Source organism: Eschrichtius robustus, chromosome 7 (assembly GCF_028021215.1).
Source record: "Eschrichtius robustus isolate mEscRob2 chromosome 7, mEscRob2.pri, whole genome shotgun sequence".
In the NCBI taxonomy this organism is placed as follows: domain Eukaryota; kingdom Metazoa; phylum Chordata; class Mammalia; order Artiodactyla; family Eschrichtiidae; genus Eschrichtius; species Eschrichtius robustus.
Window position 1 is genome coordinate 137850780 of NC_090830.1, and position 22501 is coordinate 137873280.

General features: G+C 47.3%; 1 protein-coding gene across 1 annotated transcript in view; it reads right to left on the reverse strand.

Annotated features, from left to right (window-relative positions):
- The window catches only part of TCERG1L (transcription elongation regulator 1 like), a 195311-nt gene that overhangs the window by 20733 nt on the left and 152077 nt on the right, over positions 1-22501 (reverse strand). Inside the window, exon 8 of the mRNA XM_068549107.1 lies at positions 18956-19025. Coding sequence (XP_068405208.1) covers positions 18956-19025 — 70 coding nt within the window. The remainder of the gene's footprint in view (positions 1-18955; positions 19026-22501) is intronic.

A 22501-nucleotide genomic window follows, 5' to 3' on the forward strand; every position in this document is an offset into this window, starting at 1 on the left:
CACCGGGACTTAGTGTCCCCTGCATCCGGGACAGCGTCCTAAGTGCTTGGAGGTCCAGAACAGCAGGGCACACACACTTCAAAAGCCTGGCGCTTCCCTCCCTCTTTGCAAAACCAACCGCAACCCGGGAATTGCAGGGTTGAAGGCGCTCACGCCACGCACATCCGGGTTTTCTGATGTAGGTCAAGATCAGGGCTCTGGCCCGGGTGCTTTGTTCCTGGGGGACTTTGGCAGTGTCTGGAGACATCTGTGGCTGTCACCACTGGGAAGGTGCTCTGGCGCATAGGAACAGAGGCCGGTGATACACAGGAAGATCTGGGCACATCTGCACTCCCGCGTTTCGGGAGAAGGAGACGGACCGTTCAGGTCATACAGTCACTTAACGGCTCAACCAGGGCAGCCCCGCCTCCTGACGCCCACCAAATCTGCAGCTTTTCCACCTCTGTCCAGGGTGCCGTGAAAATATGCAGGCTACCAATTTGGGGACATGATGAGAACGTGGTATACCATGTGCTACGTCTAACAAGGGTTTTCACGCATCAGGGTTATAACGTGGATTAATCAAACCTCATACAAAATGTGCAAAGAAAAAAACCTGCTCGCTCAGCCCAGTAGGGAATCTTATTTATAGACTAACTATTGCGGGAGAACTTACATTCTTCGTTTCTCGTGCAATTATGTGGAATTTTGAAAAAAGAAAATTACCAGTGGATTTGCCATTGAATCACACTCCAAAGGGTATAATTAGGATTTCTTTGTAACACATTTTCATTAGTTAAAAATAGAAGCGTGGAAACAAGCCTCGCATTGTTGTAACTTGAAATAAGATTAATAGGAACGTTGTGAGTGTGGCAATGATCACGGATTACAGCTTATTCCACAAAATATTGTGTTCAGAACCACTGGGCACCTTCCAGACTGCAAAGCTATCGGTTCAATCAGAATTAATCAAAAGCAAATGAAAACTTGCTAAATATATTTTCAATATTCTTATGGCTGAAAAATTTTGGTACAAAAAGTAAATTCTGGGAGGAGCTTCAAGATGGCGGAAGAGTAAGACGTGGAGATCACCTTCCTCCCCACAAATACATCAGAAATACATCTATACATGGAACTGCTCCTACAGAACACCCACTGAACGCTGGCAGAAGACGTCAGACCTCCCCAAAGGCAAGAAACGCCCCACGTACCTGGGTGGGGCAAAAGAAAAAAGAAATAACAGAGACAAAAGAATAGGGACGGGACCTGCACCAGTGGGAGGGAGCCGTGAAGGAGGAAAGGTGTCCACACACTAGGAGGCCCTTCGCGGGCAGAGACTGCGGGTGGCGGGGGTGGGGAGCTTCGGAGCCACGGAGGAGAGCGCAGCCACAGCGGTGCGGAGGGCAAAGCGGAGAGATTCCCGCACGGAGGATCGGCGCCGAGCAGCACTCACCAGCCCGAGAGGCTTGTCTGCTCAGCCGCCGGGGCGGGCGGGGGCTGGGAGCTGAGGCTCAGGCTTCGGTCGGATCGCAGGGAGAGGACTGGGGCTGGCGGCGTGAACACAGCCTGAGGGGCTAGTGCGCCACAGCTAGCTGGGAGGGAGTCCGGGAAAAGGTCTGCAGCTGCCGAAGAGGCAAGAGAATTTTTCTTGCCTCTTTGTTTCCTGGTGCGCGAGGAGAGGGGATTCAGAGCGCCGCCTAAACGAGCCCCAGAGACGGGCATGAGCCGCGGCCATCAGCGCGGGCCCCAGAGACGGGCACGAGACGCTAAGGCTGCTGCTGCCGCCACCAAGAAGCCTGTGTGCGAGCCCAGGTCACTCTCCACACCGCCCCTCCCGGGAGCTGGTGCAGCCCACCACGGCCAGGCTCCCGTGATCCGGGGACAACTTCCCCGGGAGAACGCACGGCGCGCCTCAGGCTGCTGCAACGTCACGCCGGCCTCTGCCGCCGCAGGCTCGCCCCGCCTCCTCCGTACCGCTCCCTCCCCCCGCCTGAGTGAGCCAGAGCCCCCGAAGCAGCTGCTCCTTTAACCCCGTCCTGTCTGGGCGGGGAACAGACGCCCTCAGGTGACCTACACGCAGAGGCGGGGCCAAATCCAAAGCTGAACCCCGGGAGCTGTGCGAACAAAGAAGAGAAAGGGAAATCTCTCCCAGCAGCCTCAGGTGCAGCGGAGTAAATCTCCACAATCAACTTGATGTGCCTGCATCTGTGGAATACCTGAATAGACAACGAATCATCCCAAATTCAGGAGGTGGACTTTGGGAGCAGGATATATATATATTTTTCCCTTTTTCTCTTTTTGTGAGTGTGTATGTGTATGCTTCTGTCTGTGATTTTGTATGTATAGCTTTGCTTTTACCATTTGTCCTAGGATTCTGTCTGTCCATTTATTTTTTTCCTTTTTTTTAGTGTAGTTTTTAGTGCTTGTTATCATTGGTGGATTTCTTTTTTGGTATAGTTGCTCTCTTCTTTCTTTCTTTCTTTCTTTTAATTACTTTTTAATTTTCTGTTAATAATTATTTTTTATTTTTTATTTTACAAACTTCATTTCATTTTATTTTACCTTTTTCTTTCTTTCTTTTTTTCTCCCTTTTATTCTGAGCCGTGTGGACGAAAGGCTCTTGGTGCTCCAGCCACGTGTCAGGGCTGTGCCTCTGAGGTGGGAGAGCCAAGTTCAGAACATTGTTCCACCAGAGACCTCCCAGCTCCATGTAATATCGAACTGCAAAAATCTCCCAGAGATCTCCATCTCAACGCCAAGACCCAGCTCCACTCAACGACCAGCAAGCTACAGTGCTGGACATCCTATGCCAAACAACAAGCAAGACAGGAACACAACCCCACCCATTAGCAGAGAGGCTGCCTAAAATCATACTAAGTTCACAGACACCACAAAACACACCACTGGACGTGGTCCTGCCCACCAGAAAGACAAGATCCAGCCTCATCCACCAGAACACAGGCACTAGTCCCCTCCACCAGGAAGCCTACACAACCCACTGAACCAACCTCAGTCACTGGGGACAGACACCTAAAACAACGGGAACTACGAACCTGCAGCCTGCAAAAAGGAGACCCCAAACACAGTACGTCAAGCAAAATGAGAAGACAGACAAACACACAGCAGATGAAGGAGCAAGGTAAAAACCCACCAGACCTAACAAATGAAGAGGAAATAGGCAGTCTACCTGAAAAAGAATTCAGAATAATGATAGTAAAGATGATCCAAAATCTTGGGAATAGAATGGAGAAAATACAAGAAATGTTTGATGAGGACATAGAAGAACTAAAGAGCAAACAAACAATGATGAACACAATAAATGAAATTAAAAATGCTCTAGAAGGAATCAATGGCAGAATAACTGAGGCAGAAGAACGGATAAGTGATCTGGAAGATAAAATAGTGGAAATAACTACTGCAGAGCAGAATAAAGAAAAAAGAATGAAAAGAATTGAGGACAGTCTCAGAGACCTCTGGGACAACATTCAATGCACCAACATTGGAATTATAGGGGTCCCAGAAGAAGAAGAGAAAAAGAAAGGGACTGAGAAAATATTTGAAGAGATTATAGTTGAAAACTTCCCTAATATGGGAAAGGAAATAGTTAATCAAGTCCAGGAAGCACAGAGAGTGCCATACAGGATAAATCCAAGGAGAAACATGCCAAGACACATATTAATCAAACTATCAAAAATTAAATACAAAGAAAAAATATTAAAAGCAGCAAGGGAAAAACAGCAAATAACATACAAGGGAATCCCCATAAGGTTAACAGCTGATCTTTCAGCAGAAACTCTGCAAACCACAAGGGAGTGGCAGGACATATTTAAACTGATGAAAGGGAAAAACCTACAACCAAGATTACTCTACCCAGCAAGGATCTCATTCAGATTTGATGGAGAAATTAAAACCTTTACAGACAAGCAAAAGCTAAGAGAATTCAGCACCACCAAACCAGCTTTACAACAAATGCTAAAGGAACTTCTCTAGGCAGGAAACACAAGAGAAGGAAAAGACCTACAATAACAAACCCAAAACAATTAAGAAAATGGTAATAGGAACATACATATCGATAAGCAGATTAAATGTAAATGGATTAAATGCTCCAACCAAAAGACATAGACTGGCTGAATGGATACAAAAAAAAGACCCGTATATATGCTGTCTACAAGAGACCCACTTCAGACCTAGGGACACAGACAGACTGAAAGTGAGGGGATGGAAAAAGATATTCCATGCAAATGGAAATCAAAAGAAAGCTGGAGTAGCAATTCTCATATCTGACAAAATAGACTTTAAAACAAAGACTATATTGGGCTTCCCTGGTGGCGCAGTGGTTGAGAGTCTGCCTGCTAATGCAGGGGACACGGGTTCGAGCCCTGGTCTGGGAAGATCCCACATGCCGCGGAACAACTAGGCCCGTGAGCCACAACTACTGAGCCTGCGCGTCTGGAGCCTGTGCTCCGCAACAGGAGAGGCCACGATGGTAAGAGGCCCACGCACCGCGATGAAGAGTGGCCCCCGCTCGCCGCAACTAGAGAAAGCCCTCGCACAGAAACGAAGAACCAACATAGAAATCAATCAATCAATCAATAAATCTTTAAAAAAAAAAAAACAAAGACTATTACAAGAGACAAAGAAGGACACTATATAATGATCAAGGGATCAATCCAAGAAGAAGAAGATGTAACAATTGTAAATATTTATGCACCCAACATAGGAGTACCGCAATACATAAGGCAAATACTAACAGCCATAAAAGGGGAAATAGACAGTAACACAATCATAGTGGGGGACTTTAACACCCCACTTTCACCAATGGACAGATCATCCAAAATGAAAATAAATAAGGAAACACAAGCTTTAAATGACGCATTAAACAAGATGGACTTAATCGATATTCAGAGGACATTCCATCCAAAAACAACAGAATACACTTTATTCTCAAGTGCTCATGGAACATTCTCCAGGATAGATCATATTTTGGGTCACAAATCAAGCCTTGGTAAATTTAAGAAAATTGAAATTGTATCAAGTATCTTTTCTGACCACAACGCTATGAGACTACATATAATTACAGGAAAAAACCCGTAAAAAATACAAACACATGGAGGCTAAACAATACACTACTAAATAACCAAGAGATCACTGAAGAAATCAAAGAGGAAATCAAAAAATACCAAGAAACAAATGACAATGAAAACACGACAACCCAAAACCTATGGGATGCAGCAAAAGTAGTTCTAAGAGGGAAGTTTATAGCAATACAATCTTACCTTAAGAAACAAGAAACATCTCAAATAAACAACCTAACCTTACACATAAAGCAATTAGAGAAAGAAGAACAAAAAAACCCCCAAAGTTAGCATAAGGAAAGAAATCATAAAGATCAGATCAGAAATAAATGAAAAAGAATTGAAGGAAACAATAGCAAAGATCAATAAAACTAAAAGCTGGTTCTTTGAGAAGATAAACAAAATTGATAAACCATTAACCAGACTCATCAAGAAAAAAAGGGAGAAGACACAAATCAATAGAATTAGAAATGAAAAAGGAGAAGTAACAACTGACACTGCAGAAATACAAAGGATCATGAGAGATTACTACAAGCAACTATATGCCAATACAATGGACAACCTGGAAGAAATGGACAAATTCTTAGAAATGCACAACCTTCCGAGACTGAACCAGGAAGAAATGGAAAGTATGAACAGACCAATCACAAGCACTGAAATTGAAACTGTGGTTAAAAATCTTCCAACAAACAAAAGCCCAAGACCAGATGGCTTCACAGGTGAACTCTATCAAACATTTAGAGAAGAGCTAACACCTATCCTTCTCAAACTCTTCCAAAATATAGCAGAGGGAGGAACACTCCCAAACTCATTCTACAAGGCCACCATCACCCTGATACCAAAACCAGACAAAGATGTCACAAAGAAAGAAAGCTACAGGCCAATATCACTGATGAACATAGATGCAAAAATCCTCAACAAAATACTAGCACACAGAATCCAACAGCACATTAAAAGGATCATACACCATGATCAAGTGGGGTTTATCCCAGGAATGCAAGGATTCTTCAATATACGCAAATCAATCAACGTGATACATCATATTAACAAATTGAAGGAGAAAAACCATATGATCACCTCAATAGATGCAGAGAAAGCTTTCGACAAAATTCAACACCCATTTATGATAAAAGCCCTGCAGAAAGTAGGCATAGAGGGAACTTTCCTCAACATAATAAAGGCCATATATGACAAACCCACAGCCAACATCGTCCTCAATGGTGAAAAACTGAAACCATTTCTAGTAAGGTCAAGAACAAGACAAGGTTGCCCACTCTCACCACTATTATTCAACATAGTTTTGGAAGTTTAAGCCACAGCAATCAGAGAAGAAAAAGGAATAAAAGGAATCCAAATTGGAAAAGAAGAAGTAAAGCTGTGACTGTTTACAGATGACATGATACTATACATAGAGAATCCTAAAGAAGCTCCCAGAAAACAACTAGAGCTAATCAATGAATTTGGTAAAGTAGCATGATACAAAAGAAAGGCACAGAAATCTCTTGCATTCCTATACATTAATGATGAAAAATCTGAAAGTGAAATTAAGGAAACACTCCCATTTACCATTGCAACAAAAAGAATTAAAATACCTAGGAATAAACCTACCTAAGGAGGCAAAAGACCTGTATGCAGAAAATTATAAGACACTGATGAAAGAAATTAAAGATGATACAAATAGATGGAGAGATATACCATGTTCCTGGATTGGAAGAATCAACATTGTGAAAATGACTCTACTACCCAAAGCAATCTACAGATTCAATGCAATCCCTATCAAACTACCACTGGCATTTTTCACAGAACCAGAACAAAAAATTTCACAATTTGTATGGTAACACAAAAGACCCCGAATGGCCAAAGAAATCCTGAGGAAGAAAAACAGAGCTGGAGGAATCAGGCTCCCTGACTTCAGACTCTACTACAAAGCTACAGTAATCAAGACAATATGGTACTGGCACAAAAACAGAAATATAGATGAATGGAACAGGATAGAAAGCCCAGAGATAAACCCACGCACATATGGTCACCTTATCTTTGATAAAGGAGCAAGCATATACAGTGGAGAAAAGGCAGCCTCTTCAATAAGTGGTGCTGGGAAAATTGGACAGGTACATGTAAAAGTATGAAATGAGAACACTCCCTAACACCATACACAAAAATAGACTCAAAATGGATTAAAGACCTAAATGTAAGGCCAAACACTATCAAACTCATTAAACACATGAGTTGTTTATTTCAGGAATTTTCCACTTAATATTTTTGGACCTCGTTTGACCACAGATCAGCTGAAACTGCAGAAAGCAAACTCTCAGGTGAGGGGGGACAACTGTATACACATGTGTCGTCATCCCATCACCCAGATGGGCGGGAGCTCAGAGTACAGAGCGGAATGCATCAGGTCCAAATGTCAACTGGGGCAAATTGCACACCTTCACGTCCTCATGTGGGGCATCAACAGTGCCCACCTCGTAAGTTCGTTGTGAGAATTCAATGAAGTAATCCAGGTCACTCCCTCAGGGCAACCCCTCACTCAGCGGGTGTCTCCCTCCCTCCCTTCCTCCCTCCCTCCCTCTCTCCCTCTCTTCTTCCCTTTCTTCCTTCCTTCCCTCTCTCCTTCTTCCTTCTGTCCTTCCCTCCTTCCTTTCCTCCTAACACTATACTTTGAGAGACTTTGAAGAAACAGAAGGCTTTTGATTTGACCATGGCCTGAATGCAGAACTTGAGATGCGAAGAGAAATAAATGCCAACTCAGGCTGAGATGGGTGACTGCAGCCCTGGTGATTCCATCTTCTGTAAAGACAATGCTGACATCTGAGCAGCACCTGGTTCTGGAGAAAAAACCAAGTGTGGATGGTGGGGTTGAAGACACTTCCCAGGTGGGGATGTCTTGCTGCAAAACCTGGGGCAAATGATGGGAGCGCTCTGGACCTTTTTTATTTTTTTGGTAAAACAGATAGTTTGGACAGGATGATCTTCACACGTCTCCAAGCTCTGCAGTTCTGTGATGCAAATGTGATCCTGTTCTTTAGTCCTGTTGAAATATTTAAACATCTTGATTCTGCCATCAATTTATTAGCTCTGTCTCCCAATTTTGCGGTTCCTATAAATGTGGTAAGCGAGCCTCCTGCCTCTTTGTCCAATCCGTGCTTTCCTGCTGGTGATGAGCGGGGGCAGGGCGGCCACCGCGCCAAGAGGTCTGGGCGGCCCTGGTCTGCCTCCTGCACAGTCTGTCTGCTCCTGCCATGGCCACCGTCTGGGGTCCCTGCTGGTGGCCGGCCCATGGTGGCCTCCGAGGCTGTTCAGCCCCGGGTAAGGAGGGCCACTGAGTGACTTGGGTTTTGTGCCAACCCACAATCCCTCCCTCCCTGCCCCGGGTCTCCAGAGACAGGTGCGAGCTACCTGCCGGAGGTGGCCGCGGGCCCCCACCGGCCCTTGACCCGGCTCTCGCAGGTGTCATGTGGCCCTGTCTTTAGAGTTTGTCGGCTAAAGCTGAGAGGACTCCCCAGCAGTTAGAGGTCCTCAGGCACGTCACTGGAGCCCGTGTGGTCACCTCATCTGGGGACTCACGCTGCTGGCCTCAGAGCGCCAACACTGTCCCCCGACAGGTGACAAGTCACACCGGCCGGCATCCGGTTCCCACTGCCCCTGTTGCCCCGGTTTCTAGTTGCACCTGCAAGGTCACCACGTGCTCAGCCCTGAGGATGGGCCGGGGTGCCCTCAGGCTGAGGATTTGGGGTGCGTCTCACAGAGGCTACTTCATTGCTTACATCACAACAACAAATAAGCCAAAACCGACCTCCTGCCTCTACCTGCTGCTTCCAGCGTTGTTTTTGGGGACATTGGAGGAAATGTAAGAGCCCAGTAGCGTCCATCATAGGACACAGGACTCTAAGACATTCTAGTCCTAATAAGATTTAAGACAAAACAAACCTCATGATGCAAAATAAAGCAAAGGCAGACGGATGCTTTTCTATCTATCCAAGTCCTCACACAAAAGCAGATGGAGCTGTTAGACTAAGAGAACAAGAAGCCTGCAGACAGGGGGTCTCCCCGGTGGCGCAGTGGTTGAGAATCTGCCTGCCAATGCAGGGGACATGGGTTCGAGCCCTGGTCTGGGAAGGTCCCACATGCCGCAGAGCAACTAGGCCCGTGAGCCACAACTACTGAGCCTGCGCGTCTGGAGCCTGTGCTCCGCAACAAGAGAGGCCGCGATAGTGAGAGGCACGCGCACCGCGATGAAGAGTGGCCCCCGCTCGCCGCAACTAGAGAAAGCCGTTGCACAGAAACGAAGACCCAACACAGCCCAAAATAAATTAAAAAAAAAAAAAAAAAAAAAAAAAAAGAAGCCTGCAGACAATGTCCTCCTAAACTAAGGGGTGAGGCATCCCAAGAGCTTACATTGTGAGTGGGCGAAGCCAGACCATGGCACCAATGGACTCAGGGCGTTGGCGGCTGCCCAGGGAAGCAGAGGGGTGGCAGAGGCCTGTGCCAGGACCCTGAGCCCCATGAGTCTTTGATGTCCCCAGATGGAGGGGCAGCCACTGGGCTGTGGCTGCTAATGGGGGGGCACTGAAGCTGGAGGGGGCTTCCGAGCTCCAAACTGCGAAGGGGCCAAGGTGACCCACGGCGGTTAGACAAGAATAAAACCCGGGATAAACACAGAGAAACTGACATGGGCGTAATCTAAACTAGAAAAGACACCAGGAAAGGGGAGAGGAGACCCTGGGAAAAGTGAGGGAGCACATGGGACAGACCCCCAAACACAGGGCACGTTCACACAGTATGACAACAAGAGAGGAGGGGCCCCAGGGCCCAGACACCAGCAAGGCCATCCCAGGTCACCCTCTTTCTGTCACCATTCCAATGAACCTGGAACCACAGCGATGGGTACCATCTCACCCCACACCAAGTCAGCAAGAGAACAATGAGAATAACACAGAGTAAACACCCGCAAGGCAGAAGAGGCAGGAAGACAGCATGAGACTCTGATGAAATTTTAACTGACTCTGAAAATGAGCTAAAGTTTTCAAAGAAAATGGTGGATGCTAGAAAATAGCAGCACATATCAGACAGACAAATTCAGGGGAAAAAAAGGATATTGGACCAAAGAAAGATTTGAAAAGACATCTCAGAGATCCAAGAAATTAGCAGTAAAAAAGGAAAAAAAACACTTTAGAAATGAAGAATAAACCAGAAGGTGCACAAACTTGAGTAGAATAAATGCCACACAGGTAATGCCTTAAGACTAACAGAAGGTCAGGAGAGGAAAATCAAAAAACAACAAGAAAATACATGAGAAGGATGCAAAACAAAGTGACACAGCAGAAGGGCAAAGAAGAACCAAACAATATACTTGGAGTTGCCAATGTGGAAACTCAAAGCAATGAAATAGAACAAATACTAAAATGTAATTCAAAAAAATACCTTTATATAGAAAAGATGCACACCTACACTTTGAAAAGGTACATATCATACCTGGGACAATTACCCAAGAATCACCAAGGTAGAGACATACTGTGTCATTTAAAGGCTAAAATTAAAAACAAAGATGGATTGAAACACATCAACTATGTGTAAATCTAGGGATTCATAATAAATTTGTCATCATTGGAGGTTGCTGCTAGAGAGCTGACACAATATTTTGAAAATCAGTTTTAAAGGGAAGGAATCAAGCATTTACCTTGCTTTTTCTATTTGAACTATACCTCAGTGGAACCAAATGGTTTATGAGGGTATGTTTTTATTTATAAAAGTAGTTAAGTAATAAATGCAAATGAAATAATATCATTAAAATATCAGCATGAAAAAGTACTTCTAGAAATAAAGGATCTGGGCAAGTCACCTGCTCACATCACAAAAGACAGACTACCAGACATCACATGCCTCTCGATAGAAGGAACTTAACACTAACATGAAGAATTCTTCCCCAGACAGTAATCAAACTTGAACTGACACAGCCTCCTGATCTGACTACAGAGTTACAGAACTTACTAGGGCCAGGAGAACCAGTTAAAGCACACCACGGAGGTTCAGTGCTACCAGTGGGTCAAGGTCCAGACTATGGGAAACTCCACAGTTGAGAAGAAATTCTGATTTCTTTAAACACAAATGAAAAAAAAAAAAAAAAAAGCTGGGGCAGAAGGAAGGAAACTTACAGATTAAAATAGATTTAGGAGAGAGCCACAGAGGGCTATGTACAAACTTAATTTAGATCTTGATTTGAAAAATAAAATTGTAAAATAAAATAAAACAGTCAAGGAAATTTGAACAATGTCTGGGAGGCTATTTGATAATAGAAAGGAATTATTATTTGTTGTTCATTTTTTAGGTGTGACTATGGTTGCATTAAAAAAAATACTTATTGTTTAGTTATGTGCTCAGATATATTTACAAATGAAATTTATATGATAGCTGGGGTTTGTTTCAAAATAATCTGAGTTGAGGGGGCAGGAGAACTAAAGATGAACATTGGCCTTGAGATAGTTGCTGAAGCTGGGAAATGTGTACCTGGGGGTTAAATATCCTGTTCCATTTTTTATATCGAAACTTTTCATATTAAAAAGTTAAAAGGGACTTCTCTGGTGGTCCGCTGCAGAGGGCCTGGGTTTGATCCCTGGTCGGGGAACTAAGAGCCCATGAGCCATGCAGCACGGCCAAAAAAAAAAAAAAGTTAAAAACGGGCAAATCAACTCTGACCTCTTCATTGGGCGTATTGAGCCATTTTCACTGTGTTGGGCCTTTTCCAGCACCATGTCTGACAGTGGAATAAACTCATAGCCGCTCTCTGTCTCCCCTCCCATCATATTAAGATCTCTTTGCCTTACCAGAAGTCATCTCAGCTGGGCCTTTTGAATTTGCCTGAGCTGCCTCTTCCCCCGGCGCTCATTCCTCTGTGGCCTCTCCCTTTGCTGACAGCAAATCTCTCAACCTCCTCCATCCTCTTCAGGACCAGCCTCCGTCCCCATCACTGGGGCAGCAAACGTCAAGCTGAGCACGCTTTCCGGCAGAAGGCGTCGCAAGATTGAACAGAGTTAAACCATTAATTACCACAAACAGAGGCCAAATACGTGGAGATACGACGAAAGACTCTCAGATGACTGCACAGTTATACCTCCAAGGGGCTGTACAAAATGGGCCAAAATTCTTGATAACCAGTCTTGGGAAGAGGATGGTGGGTCAATGTGAGATGTACTCCCCACCTGGCGGTGTTTCTCTGTGTCCCTGCGATGAGGTGCAACAAACCTCTGGCAAACCATAATCACAAAATAAATAAGGATGAACTCGATCACACGGAAGGATTGCTGAAGACAGACCCGCCATCTGCAAGGAGGCACATCTCCTCCAATGCCCTCTTCCTAGAGTCCTCTGCTCCCTTGAGAAATCTGTCAAAATCCTACTTAAGACTCAACTGACACGTCACCTCCCCGATTGCCTGATGTCCCCATGGCCTTGTCGAAGTCCCCGAACTGCTTTATCACGGATACAGCACTGGCCGGGATGCAATAGCTCCGGCGTTGATGGGAATCTCAGAGACCTGACCCCTGGGCCGTCCCTGCCCAGGGCAGGAACTCAAATCAAACAGCAGCTACTGCTCCAAACATGCAGAGACCCAGGCTTGTCCACCCAGAGACCCTAAGGAGAAGCCGGGGGCCCAGGGAGGCATGGGAATCAGGCAGCGTGCCCGGCCCCGGTGCAGGGGCGGCAGAAGGTCCCCGTGCCCAGGGGCAGGGGCTACAGCTCAGCCATGTTCTCATGAGATCACCAGATTGTCAGTTCAAAAAGAAAGGGCCAGGGCTTCCCTGGTGGCGCAGGGGTTGAGAGTCTGCCTGCCAATGCAGGGGACACGGGTTCGAGCCCTCGTCTGGGAGGATCCCACATGCCGCGGAGCGGCTGGGCCCGCGAGCTGCGATTACTGAGACTGCGCGTCTGGAGCCTGTGCTCCGCAACAAGAGAGGCCACGATAGTGAGAGGCCGGCGCACCGCAATGAAGAGTGGCCCCCGCTTGCCGCAACTAGAGAAAGCCCTCGCGCAGAAACGAAGACCCAACATAGCCAAAAATAATAAATAAATAAATAAAAATTTAAAAAAACATATAATGTTGGCTTTGTTTAAAAAAAAAAAAAAAAAAGAAAGGGCCAGAAAGGGGAGTAGTGACATGGTGGGACATGGGGCAGGAGAGAGAGATATTTCTGCAGCTACGAGCTGGCAGCAGGGTGCTTCCAGCCAAGGAGACGGTGCGATTCCCGGGGTACTGCATCGCAGTACTCTCGCCGGGAAGAGCACATCTCACTGTGATCACCTGACACACCATTAACACACCCTTTCTCCTGGGCTAGAGCATCTAGGGGCATGGAACGGCACCTAACTGACCTGTGTCCCCTGGTTCCCCGCCCCCCCCAACACGATGGGTGGCAATAGACCTCTGTTCAATACTTGTCCGAGAGAGAGGACGTGGTAGATGGGGGAGGGGCAGGAGTAGTTATACTCTGGGAATGTGGTCGTTTATTTTTTCCTCCATCTGCTTTGCCTGCCTTCCCGGGGCCATGACCTTTCATGGAAGGGCCAAGCCTCCTTCTTCCGCAATCAGTTGGCAGGTGATGTGAGCCTCACACTGTTCCTGAAAGTCTCCATCCCACCAGGGAGAAGGGGGCCTTGGGAAGCTCCCAGATGTGTCCCGTCTGGACCAGACTGGGAACCTGGCATACAATACACTGCATACAGCAGGCACTTAGCATCTGATAAATTACTGGTCAGATCCTCAGGGCTGGAGACGAAACAAGGTCTCCTGTCTTTCCATCTGGGAGTGGCTTGGTGCCACTCCGTGGGCAGGAGAAAGACCTGCCTGTGGGTGGGCGCCATGCTGGATTAGATGGTCATCAGGGGCTGGGAAGGCCCCCCAGGTCCCCAGCAAATGCTGGACATTTGGGCATGCTCTCAACTGCTGAATGAAGCCTCAAAGAAGATTCTACAACAGGCTCCTCCCTCACGCAAGGGAGGACAGACCTATGATGGATTCATCTCAGAGGTCACGTGCCTGCTGCCAGCAAGCAAGGGCCCCAGGAACGCCCGGCCAGGTCTCCTTCCTATTGGTATGTGAGGATACGTGGTACGTGGTAACAGCTGAAGGCCAAGGGCTACTGAACAACAGGGCCAAAGGCAGTGAAAGGCAGGCTGACTTGTCTGAAAAAGAACCAATGAAGACACTCTAAGGTCAGGGGCTCTAGAACCGATTCTAGGTTGGCCTCCTAGTGGTCAGATTTCAGATTTATCTCCATGTGGGTGAAAAGTTTCACAGAAACTGGAAAGAGAACTTGGCCTATTCACCCAAACCCTAGGAAACAACACCTGCCATAGTACACGAGGGCGTGTACACGAGGGATGCACAGGTCTCAGGATTAATGCTGATATCTGGCCTCCCTTCTCAGAAATTCATGTTTTATAATCCTTTTTTGGAGAGAAAATAAATGCCAGGTAATATTTATGCTTCAGTCTGAAAGGACAAATTAAAATCCCATGACAAATGACTGTGCACACAGTCTTCTCATGGGCAGGTATCAATGAGGCGTCCATCCCAGGTAGGATGCCCTAATGACACAGGGCACAGACTCCGTACGGTTTACAAAACCGCAGGTTTCTATAGAGACTAAAATCATGAACTATGTACAGAGACTAACTTACAAGGCAAGTGGATGTAAATAATTCATTTTCCATGCATGTCCAAGGCCACAAAGAGACGCACACTGCCCCATCTTATGAAGAAATCCAGACTCCGGCACTGGCATCGGAGTGTAGATCATTCTCTTGTTATCTTGGGACACATCAAAGATGTAATTTTATAGCAATCTTAATTTGGATTCACCTACTTTCTAGCATTACCTTAGAGCATTTCAGCGGAGCCATGCTCTTACTTTCTCAACAGCTAATTTTTCTGGGATTCCGGAAGTCATGTAAATGGAAGTGAAAGAGCTGGTCTCACGGTGCATGTGAGGACAGGGCCCAGCACGCTGCCCACACTCACTGACCATCCTTTGCCTTTGCACCTCGGGTGGTGGCAGCAGCTGTCTGACTGTGAACAGAGTGTTTCCTTTCCTCTCTCACAGCTGACTCTCTCTAGGTGTGGGCTTGATCTGGGGACAGGCTCAGGGGTGGCGGCTACGAAACCTCCAGACACTAGGTTGTTTGGTCTTGTCCTGCCTTTTGGCTGGTGGTGTTCTTTGTTTGTCCTAGACAGATGCCCCCTGCCCCAGGTGGCCCCCAGGTGGGATGCAGAATCGCAGGTGGATGTATCATAGTCTCACAGCTCTGTGAGGGCACCTGGTGTCACGGATGGGCATGGGGGCTGGGGACTACCTCCTCAGGCTGCCCCCAAATCCTTAAAGCTGCAGCCTGGTCCAGGGGACATGCTTTCAGTGTGACGTGGTCACCTTGGTTTGTCAAGAGGAGAGTAATGGAGGGCATATTTGGGGAAAGCAGAAAAATGCCACAGGGGCACTTCTTGCTAATTCCATGCTCTTGTGTCTCCAGCCATGGCTGTATATGACTCCATGGGAGCAGCTACTGTAGAAGGTCAACGTTACCACTTACATCCAAGGCCATCAACGGGACTTCCCCAAAGTGTACGAGCTACCACAATAAACAATGTTCCAAGCCAAGAGATTTCTTTCGGTCACTTACCGTAAAAGGCTTCTGTACCAAATGGCCTAGAAACATAAATACATTTCCAAAGCCGTGGGGCCGATGATATTTAAAAACTCAAAAAAGCAACTGCACCCTGTTATGCTACAGAAAACCACTGGTTTAGCAGGAATCCTCTGGCTCGGCAACTGGCAAAAACTGGCACCTCGTGAAGGGGCTGGAAGCCGTACGTACCACTGACGGTTTCTTTACTAACGGGTTTTGTAAAGAGTGATAATTTCACTCTGGCTTTTAAACCAAATGACATACTTTTGCTGAATCCTTCAAAGAATTCAACTCAACGATTTGAAATAAATTCTAAATTCTTTAAGTAGACAGCACATTTGAAAAGCAGGTCTGAACTATAGACAACCTACACATCAGAAACCAGACGAACCCCTGGGCACTGCACACAAAGGGGAGATGCAAACGATCAAATTTCCAGTCCCAGGGAAGACGCACTATCGTGCATCACAAACACATTCCATTAAACAGTAAATAACAAGCCATCTGCAACAGCGCTTACCAGGTAGCTGAAAATATTTGGGTAATTTGAAAGCTTGTCATTGTGACATATTTCTCTTCCCAGGGAATTTTAGGAAAAGTTATCATTTGGACCTGAATCATATGCACAACTGATTTAATCCCATCTGTGTAAGAATGTTCAAAATGTATATGAACTGGGCCAGGGTGTGAAAAAGATGCAGGGAGCAGAGAGCAGCGTCCAAAATGTGCCTCGTAGTTTAGAGGCCAGGATATGGCCGCTGAAGAGTCATAATTTGCAGAAGCATTTAAGTGCTTTTTGATGTGAAAAATTACACTATGTATACGAAAGGGAAGGTCAAAATGGACTGATTTGGGCAGGTTCTCTGGAGCCTGGCCTCTTACTAGTTATGCAGCGTCTGCTAAATACAAGTGCCCACAAGCAGCTGGAAGCTTGAGGAGTCCTTGGGCTTACTGACAACCACCTTCCCCAAAAGGACAAAAATGCCAAGATGATGCTGGGGTCCATGCACCCGAGTGAAGAGCTCTGAGCAAGGGGCACGCAGGCCCAGGCTGGGAGGAAGCTTTGGAAAAAGCCACACGAGGGTGAAGCTTCCCCTAGACTGGGCGCAGTTTGCAAAGCGGCTCAGAAGTGAATGACCAGGACTCATGGAATGTTCCAGACCCTGAGTGCAGCCCCCCAACTTCCGCTGAAACCTTTTCCTCCTGGATCTCAGTGGCAGAACAGAGTGACCCAGGGACCGAGGCTTGAACCATGGCTGGAGCCAGGTGCCTGGGCACCTGAGGGCCGAGGGGGCTTGGAATCATATGATGGCCAAAAGCTTCATGCAAACACCCGTGTTGGTTTCAAAGTCAGTGCTGAGTCATGGAAGAAGTCTTGCAGATGATGAAAGCCGAGGCTAATGCTTTGACATTATTTAAATGCCAAGTGTTCAGAGTTTGGGGCCAGTCCCACGGGAAAACGAATACAACTGGGTGATATAGGCAGACATCCCCACTCCTTTGGAGCCAGCTGAGACCTCCCTCCTGCACGAGTTCAAAATGCATCCAGTAATGGCGAGATTGCTGTTTCTCTTGTGCCTCAGGAAGCTCATCTTGTTTTTAAAATTATATACATTTATCCAAAGATCACAGAGACTGGCTTAGCTGACAACCAGGGTGTGAACACAACAATAAAGAGATGACGCTTGATTTCCTTTCCTGGAGCCCTTGGTCCCCAATGAAGACACTTGGTGTCCATCCTCTGTGGCCCACGCAAGTGTCCTTTGACCCCAAAAGTGACTGTCTAAGCAGAGGATATGGGGGAGCAGGAAAACAGAGGCCTGTGCGATTGGGTGGGAGGTGCCTTGCTCCAGCGCCGCAGGGAGCCCCCGGTCCCGCCAAACTGCTGCCCCAGGTCTCCTTCACCCGTGGAAGGAGAACCCACCCTCCACCCAGACTACCTTCCTGTCTTGGGAAGGACACTGCTTACCCTTCCCTGCATTGTTTCCAGAAAGTTCTGTGGGGTCTGCTTGGTACCAGTTAAAATAACAATATACCTGGGCCCTGGTCAGCAAAATAGTTTTGTGAGGGGTGCACAGTGGAAAAAGGTGTTGAAATAAAAGGAATAATGTACCCATTTAGGACTAATTCTGTAGGCTTGTGTCACCACAGGCACCCTGACCCCTGGCTGCCAGCCCTGCCTCCACTTCCTCTCTCCCTTCCTCTCCCACTATCTTTCACCAGGATGCCACAGGGCAAGGATGGAAGAGGTGAGAACGGGCACAGATTCTGAGTCAAGATTGCATTTTCCTTCATCACTGCGAACATTTGTTACTGCAAAAGTACTTCTTCTAAGGCACATTTTTTTAAAGAGAAAATACGCACAGTGCAAACATCCTGACAGCTGCTCAGGGATTCCTGCCGCAGGCCTGGGGTGACCCATGATGGGGGCTGATAAATGGGCACCCGGTACAGCACTGAATGCCCTGCTAGGCTGGGATGAGGGCCATTCCCGCCGGGACATCGGAACCACGTTGGCTCAGGAAGCGGCCTCGCGGGTCCTTTTTAGATTTGCCTTCATCCTTCCCTGCCTCGTGCCTCCCACCTCCCCCTTCTGGGAACTTGGACACACAGACCCCTAATTTTACCCCTTTACGCAGAACTCAGTAGGAAAGGGACCACAGACCGGGCCTTCCAGGAGGGCCAAAGAGGGAACAACCGTTCCCCGCCCCCGGCTTGAAAGGAAGGGCGGATTTCCCTCCTTCCTGTGCTGTGGCCACAACCAAATCATAACAAGCAAACTTGGATGGAGAACTTATTCTCCTGGTGCCACAGGAAGTCACACGGGCAACATCTCACTAGGGCGTCACCCACTTTGCAGATGAGAAGTCTGATGTGGGAGTGAAATTACTTTGCCCAAAGTCACTAAGCGAGCAAGACACAGAGCTGGACCTCCAACCCAGGGCTGCCAGACGCACAACCCCCCCCTCACCCAGCGCACAGCACCACCTTCATCTCGGTGCTCTCTCCACTCCTCAGGGCCCCAAAAGCAAGGCTAGGGGTGAACCAGGGGCACCCAGAGCTGGTTCTGCTAAGACAGACCTGGGACCTCCCGCCCTCTGTTTAGGGGTTGGATCCATTCTTGGCTCAGTCAATAGAGTCAAAGTGATCCCTCTTCTTTCTCCACCACCTAATCATCCCTCGAAGAAAGACGCACAGGAAAGGGCGTGGCCACCTACCGATTCCTCTTGGTTTTCACGTGTGGGTCTTCCCTGCCATCTTCGGAACATGATCCATCGCTGGGCTTGGCTGAAAGAAAGCCAAGTTTGCCTGTTAGCACGGAGCCTGTGGCTTTGACAAGCCGTCGGGAAGCACCACTTTCAAGCAGACTCATCTTGAAATTAAGAAAACAGACTTCCCTTAAAGATGGACCTCAAATTCTGTAACTACGCTCTCAGGGTGCACTCCTTTCATATTTCAGCAGGAGAGAAATCTGATGTGCTTTGCTGCAGAGAAGTCATCTCTAGCTGCTGGCCGTGTAGAGGCTGCTGGACCTTCCAGAAGGGCTGGAGGAGGAAGGGGTGTCCACCTGACCCCACCCCTCACAGGACTTAGGCCCTGGACCAGCCCTGCTAGCCACGCTGCCTTCACCTTCTTGTGCTTGAACCACAGACCCGGACTCCCCGCTTTGTCTCCTGCAATGAACAACCCAATTTCTCCTGCATGCGGCGTGCCCACCACCGCTGTCTACATGTCTGCTTTCTAAAAGCCAAATTGATTTTGAAGTCGGGTCCCCCTACTTACATCCTGAAGAGGTTGGCCCTATAAATGTTTGATGAGCTTTCGGAATGAAAAAGTAAAAAGGTGCTTCGGTGTTTCATATCTGTCTCCAAAAGGAAAGAGGAAAAATGAGTATAAAGATGGTTCTAGAGCATCACTGTTTTGGTGTTGACAGGTTGAACGATGTCCAAACACTCCCTGGCATCACAATTGCCTCCTTGCCTGCTTTTTATTCTGTGTCTGTCATCCCCAAGAAACCACTTTCTCATAACCACATCCTGTGTGGGCACAGGTGCAGGGTTCTGGGCTCTGCAGTGCGTGTCCCATGTCCTCACCCGCTGCCCCCGTCCCCCAGGACTGCTTGAACCCACGTCCTTCCTGAGGAGGCTCTGTAATGAGCTCATAACGAATGTGAAGCTTATGGGAAAAAATATGAATTTCCACGACAGCGAAGCCCTCCACACCTTTTCTTTTTATAAAACCTGACAATTCTCCATACGCGCTGTTTGAAATCCCAGTAATGCCTCCTGCTCCAGCTCCAACCCCCATCTACTCTCAGGCTTGCTTTCAGCGCACAGTGTGGGGCTGCAGCAAGCTGAGAGGGGCGGGTTCTGGAGGCGCCCAGCTCGTCCAGACCACCCTGCACCTTGGTTCTGGTGGCCTCTTCCCACCGACGGCCCGTCCACAGCGGGTCCTGCCCAGTACAGCATTGTGGGACCAGTGAGCGCTCCCTCGGCGAGAGCCCAAGCCCAGGTGGGCCTTTCGGGGCTCTCCAGTGGGGCCCTCCCCACCTTGGCTCCAGTGAGTGACACGTGGGGCTGGAAGATGGGGCGTCCCGTGCACCCTAGGGTTTTGAGCAGCACCCCTGGCCTCTGACCCCCAGATGCCCGACGCCCCTCCCAGGACTGACAAGCACAGATGTCTCCAGTAATTGCCAAATGTCCCCCAAGGGACAGAGCCTCACCCCACCCCCTGCCCCTGATGAGAACCAGTGGTCTAGAGAGAGACCTTTGCGGTGACCAAGCTGACGGGGCGGGGACGGTCTTTCTTCTTCACTCCCATGCTCTCTCCCCACACGCCCATACATGGCTCTGACAGTCAATCCCCTCTCTGCTGTGACCCCAGAAGGCACACTTACCTCCCCTGCTCCTGCCCGGCTCTCCACCTCCGTGCCCCACGGGCCCCTCATCTCAGCACATTCAACCTGGATCTACCCTCGCTCCCACTCTCCCGTCTCAGCCTCCAGATCCACCAACACCCCTCCACGTAGGAGCTGGGACTCTCCCTTACGATGCCCCTCCTGGTCCCCACTGGCTCTGGCTGGGTTTTGAGGAAGGAGTGGGTTGTGTTTGTCTGCTTGTCCTTCAGGCGGATACGCAGACATCAACATCAAGACATTTAATAAGGTGTAGACGAGGCAGCCCTTCCCCACACCCCGCACAGGACACACTCGGGGAGACCAAAGGCAGGACAGGAAAACTGAAGAAATAATGTTTTTAAATGAGGTCACACAATTATAAAGATGTTGGTTACTTTCTAGAGTGTTTTTGTTCATTTTGAAGAATTCTATCATGAGTGAAGTTTCCTGATCAAGATTCAAAATTCAGAAGTCATAAAGGAAAACACAAATTTGACTGCCTTTAAAAATACAAGACCAAAGGAACATCAGGAAAAACGGTGGAATAGGGGACTCTCGGGTCCGTCCCTCCACCAAAACAGCTGCTGAACTGGAAAAGTGACTGGAATCAAGTATTTGAGAGCTCTGGAAACTTCAACATCAAGGGCAGTGCTGGCTGGGGGGAGAGGCTGCTGTCCTTCAGCTGACCTCAGCGATAACGGAACAGAAACTTCAGTTTGGGGACTGGAAGTGACAAGGAATACACACATAAAAACTAGTTTGGAGGGACTTCCCTGGTGGTCCAGTGGCTAAGACTCTGCACTCCCAATGCAGGGGGTCCGGATTTGATCCCTGATCAGGGAACTAGAGCCTGCATGCCACAACTAAGACCCAGTGCAGCCAAATAAATAAATACATATTTTAAAAATCTAGTTTGGAAAAGTCACAAATGGACGGCTCCAACCCTCAACAAGCAGAAATCAGAAATCCTTGAGGAGTGGGAGAATCGCATTTCCAGGGTTGCCCCACCGTCACACTCAGAAAGTCCAGATCTCAATAAAAAGCTACAAAGCATACAAAGAAATGAGAAAGCACGGTCCATTCACATGAAAAAAAAAAGAATTTGACAGCAGCCATCTCTGAAAAAGCCCAGGTACCAAAATTCACTCAAAATGGATGAAAGAGCTAAACTTAAGAGCTAAAACTATGCAAATCTCAGACAAAAATGTAGGGGGTAAAAGCCATGATGCTGGATTTGAAAATGGTCTCTTAAATATGACACCAAAACACTGGCAATAAATGAAAAAAAATAGATAAATTGGACTTAATAAAAATTTTTAAATTTCTTGCATAAAAGGACACTATCAACAGAGTGAAAAAGCAAACCACAGAATGGGAACCACATTTGCAAATTAAATATCTGATAAGGGATTCGTATTCATAATATATATAAGACTCCTACAACTCGGCAACAACAACTAAAACAAAAATAGCCCAGTTACAAATGGGCAAAGACTTAAATGGACCTTTCTCCAAAGAAGACACGCAAAGAGCCCATGAAAAGGTACTCAACACGTAGTCATTAGGGAAATGGAAATCAAAACCACAGTGAGGTACCACTTCACACACTCTGATGGTAATAAAGTAATAATAAGAAGAATTTTAAAAAGAAAGACAAGTGTTGGCAAATAATATGGAGAAAGACGTGGAACCCGTGTGCACTGCTGGTGGGAATGCAAGATGGGGCAGCTGCTGTGGTAAAAGGTTTGACTGCTACTCTAAGAGTTAAACATAGAATTACCATGTAAGCCAGAAATTCTACTCCTAGGTATGCACCAAAAAGAACTGAAAACAAGGATTCAAACAGATATTTGTATGCCAACGTTCA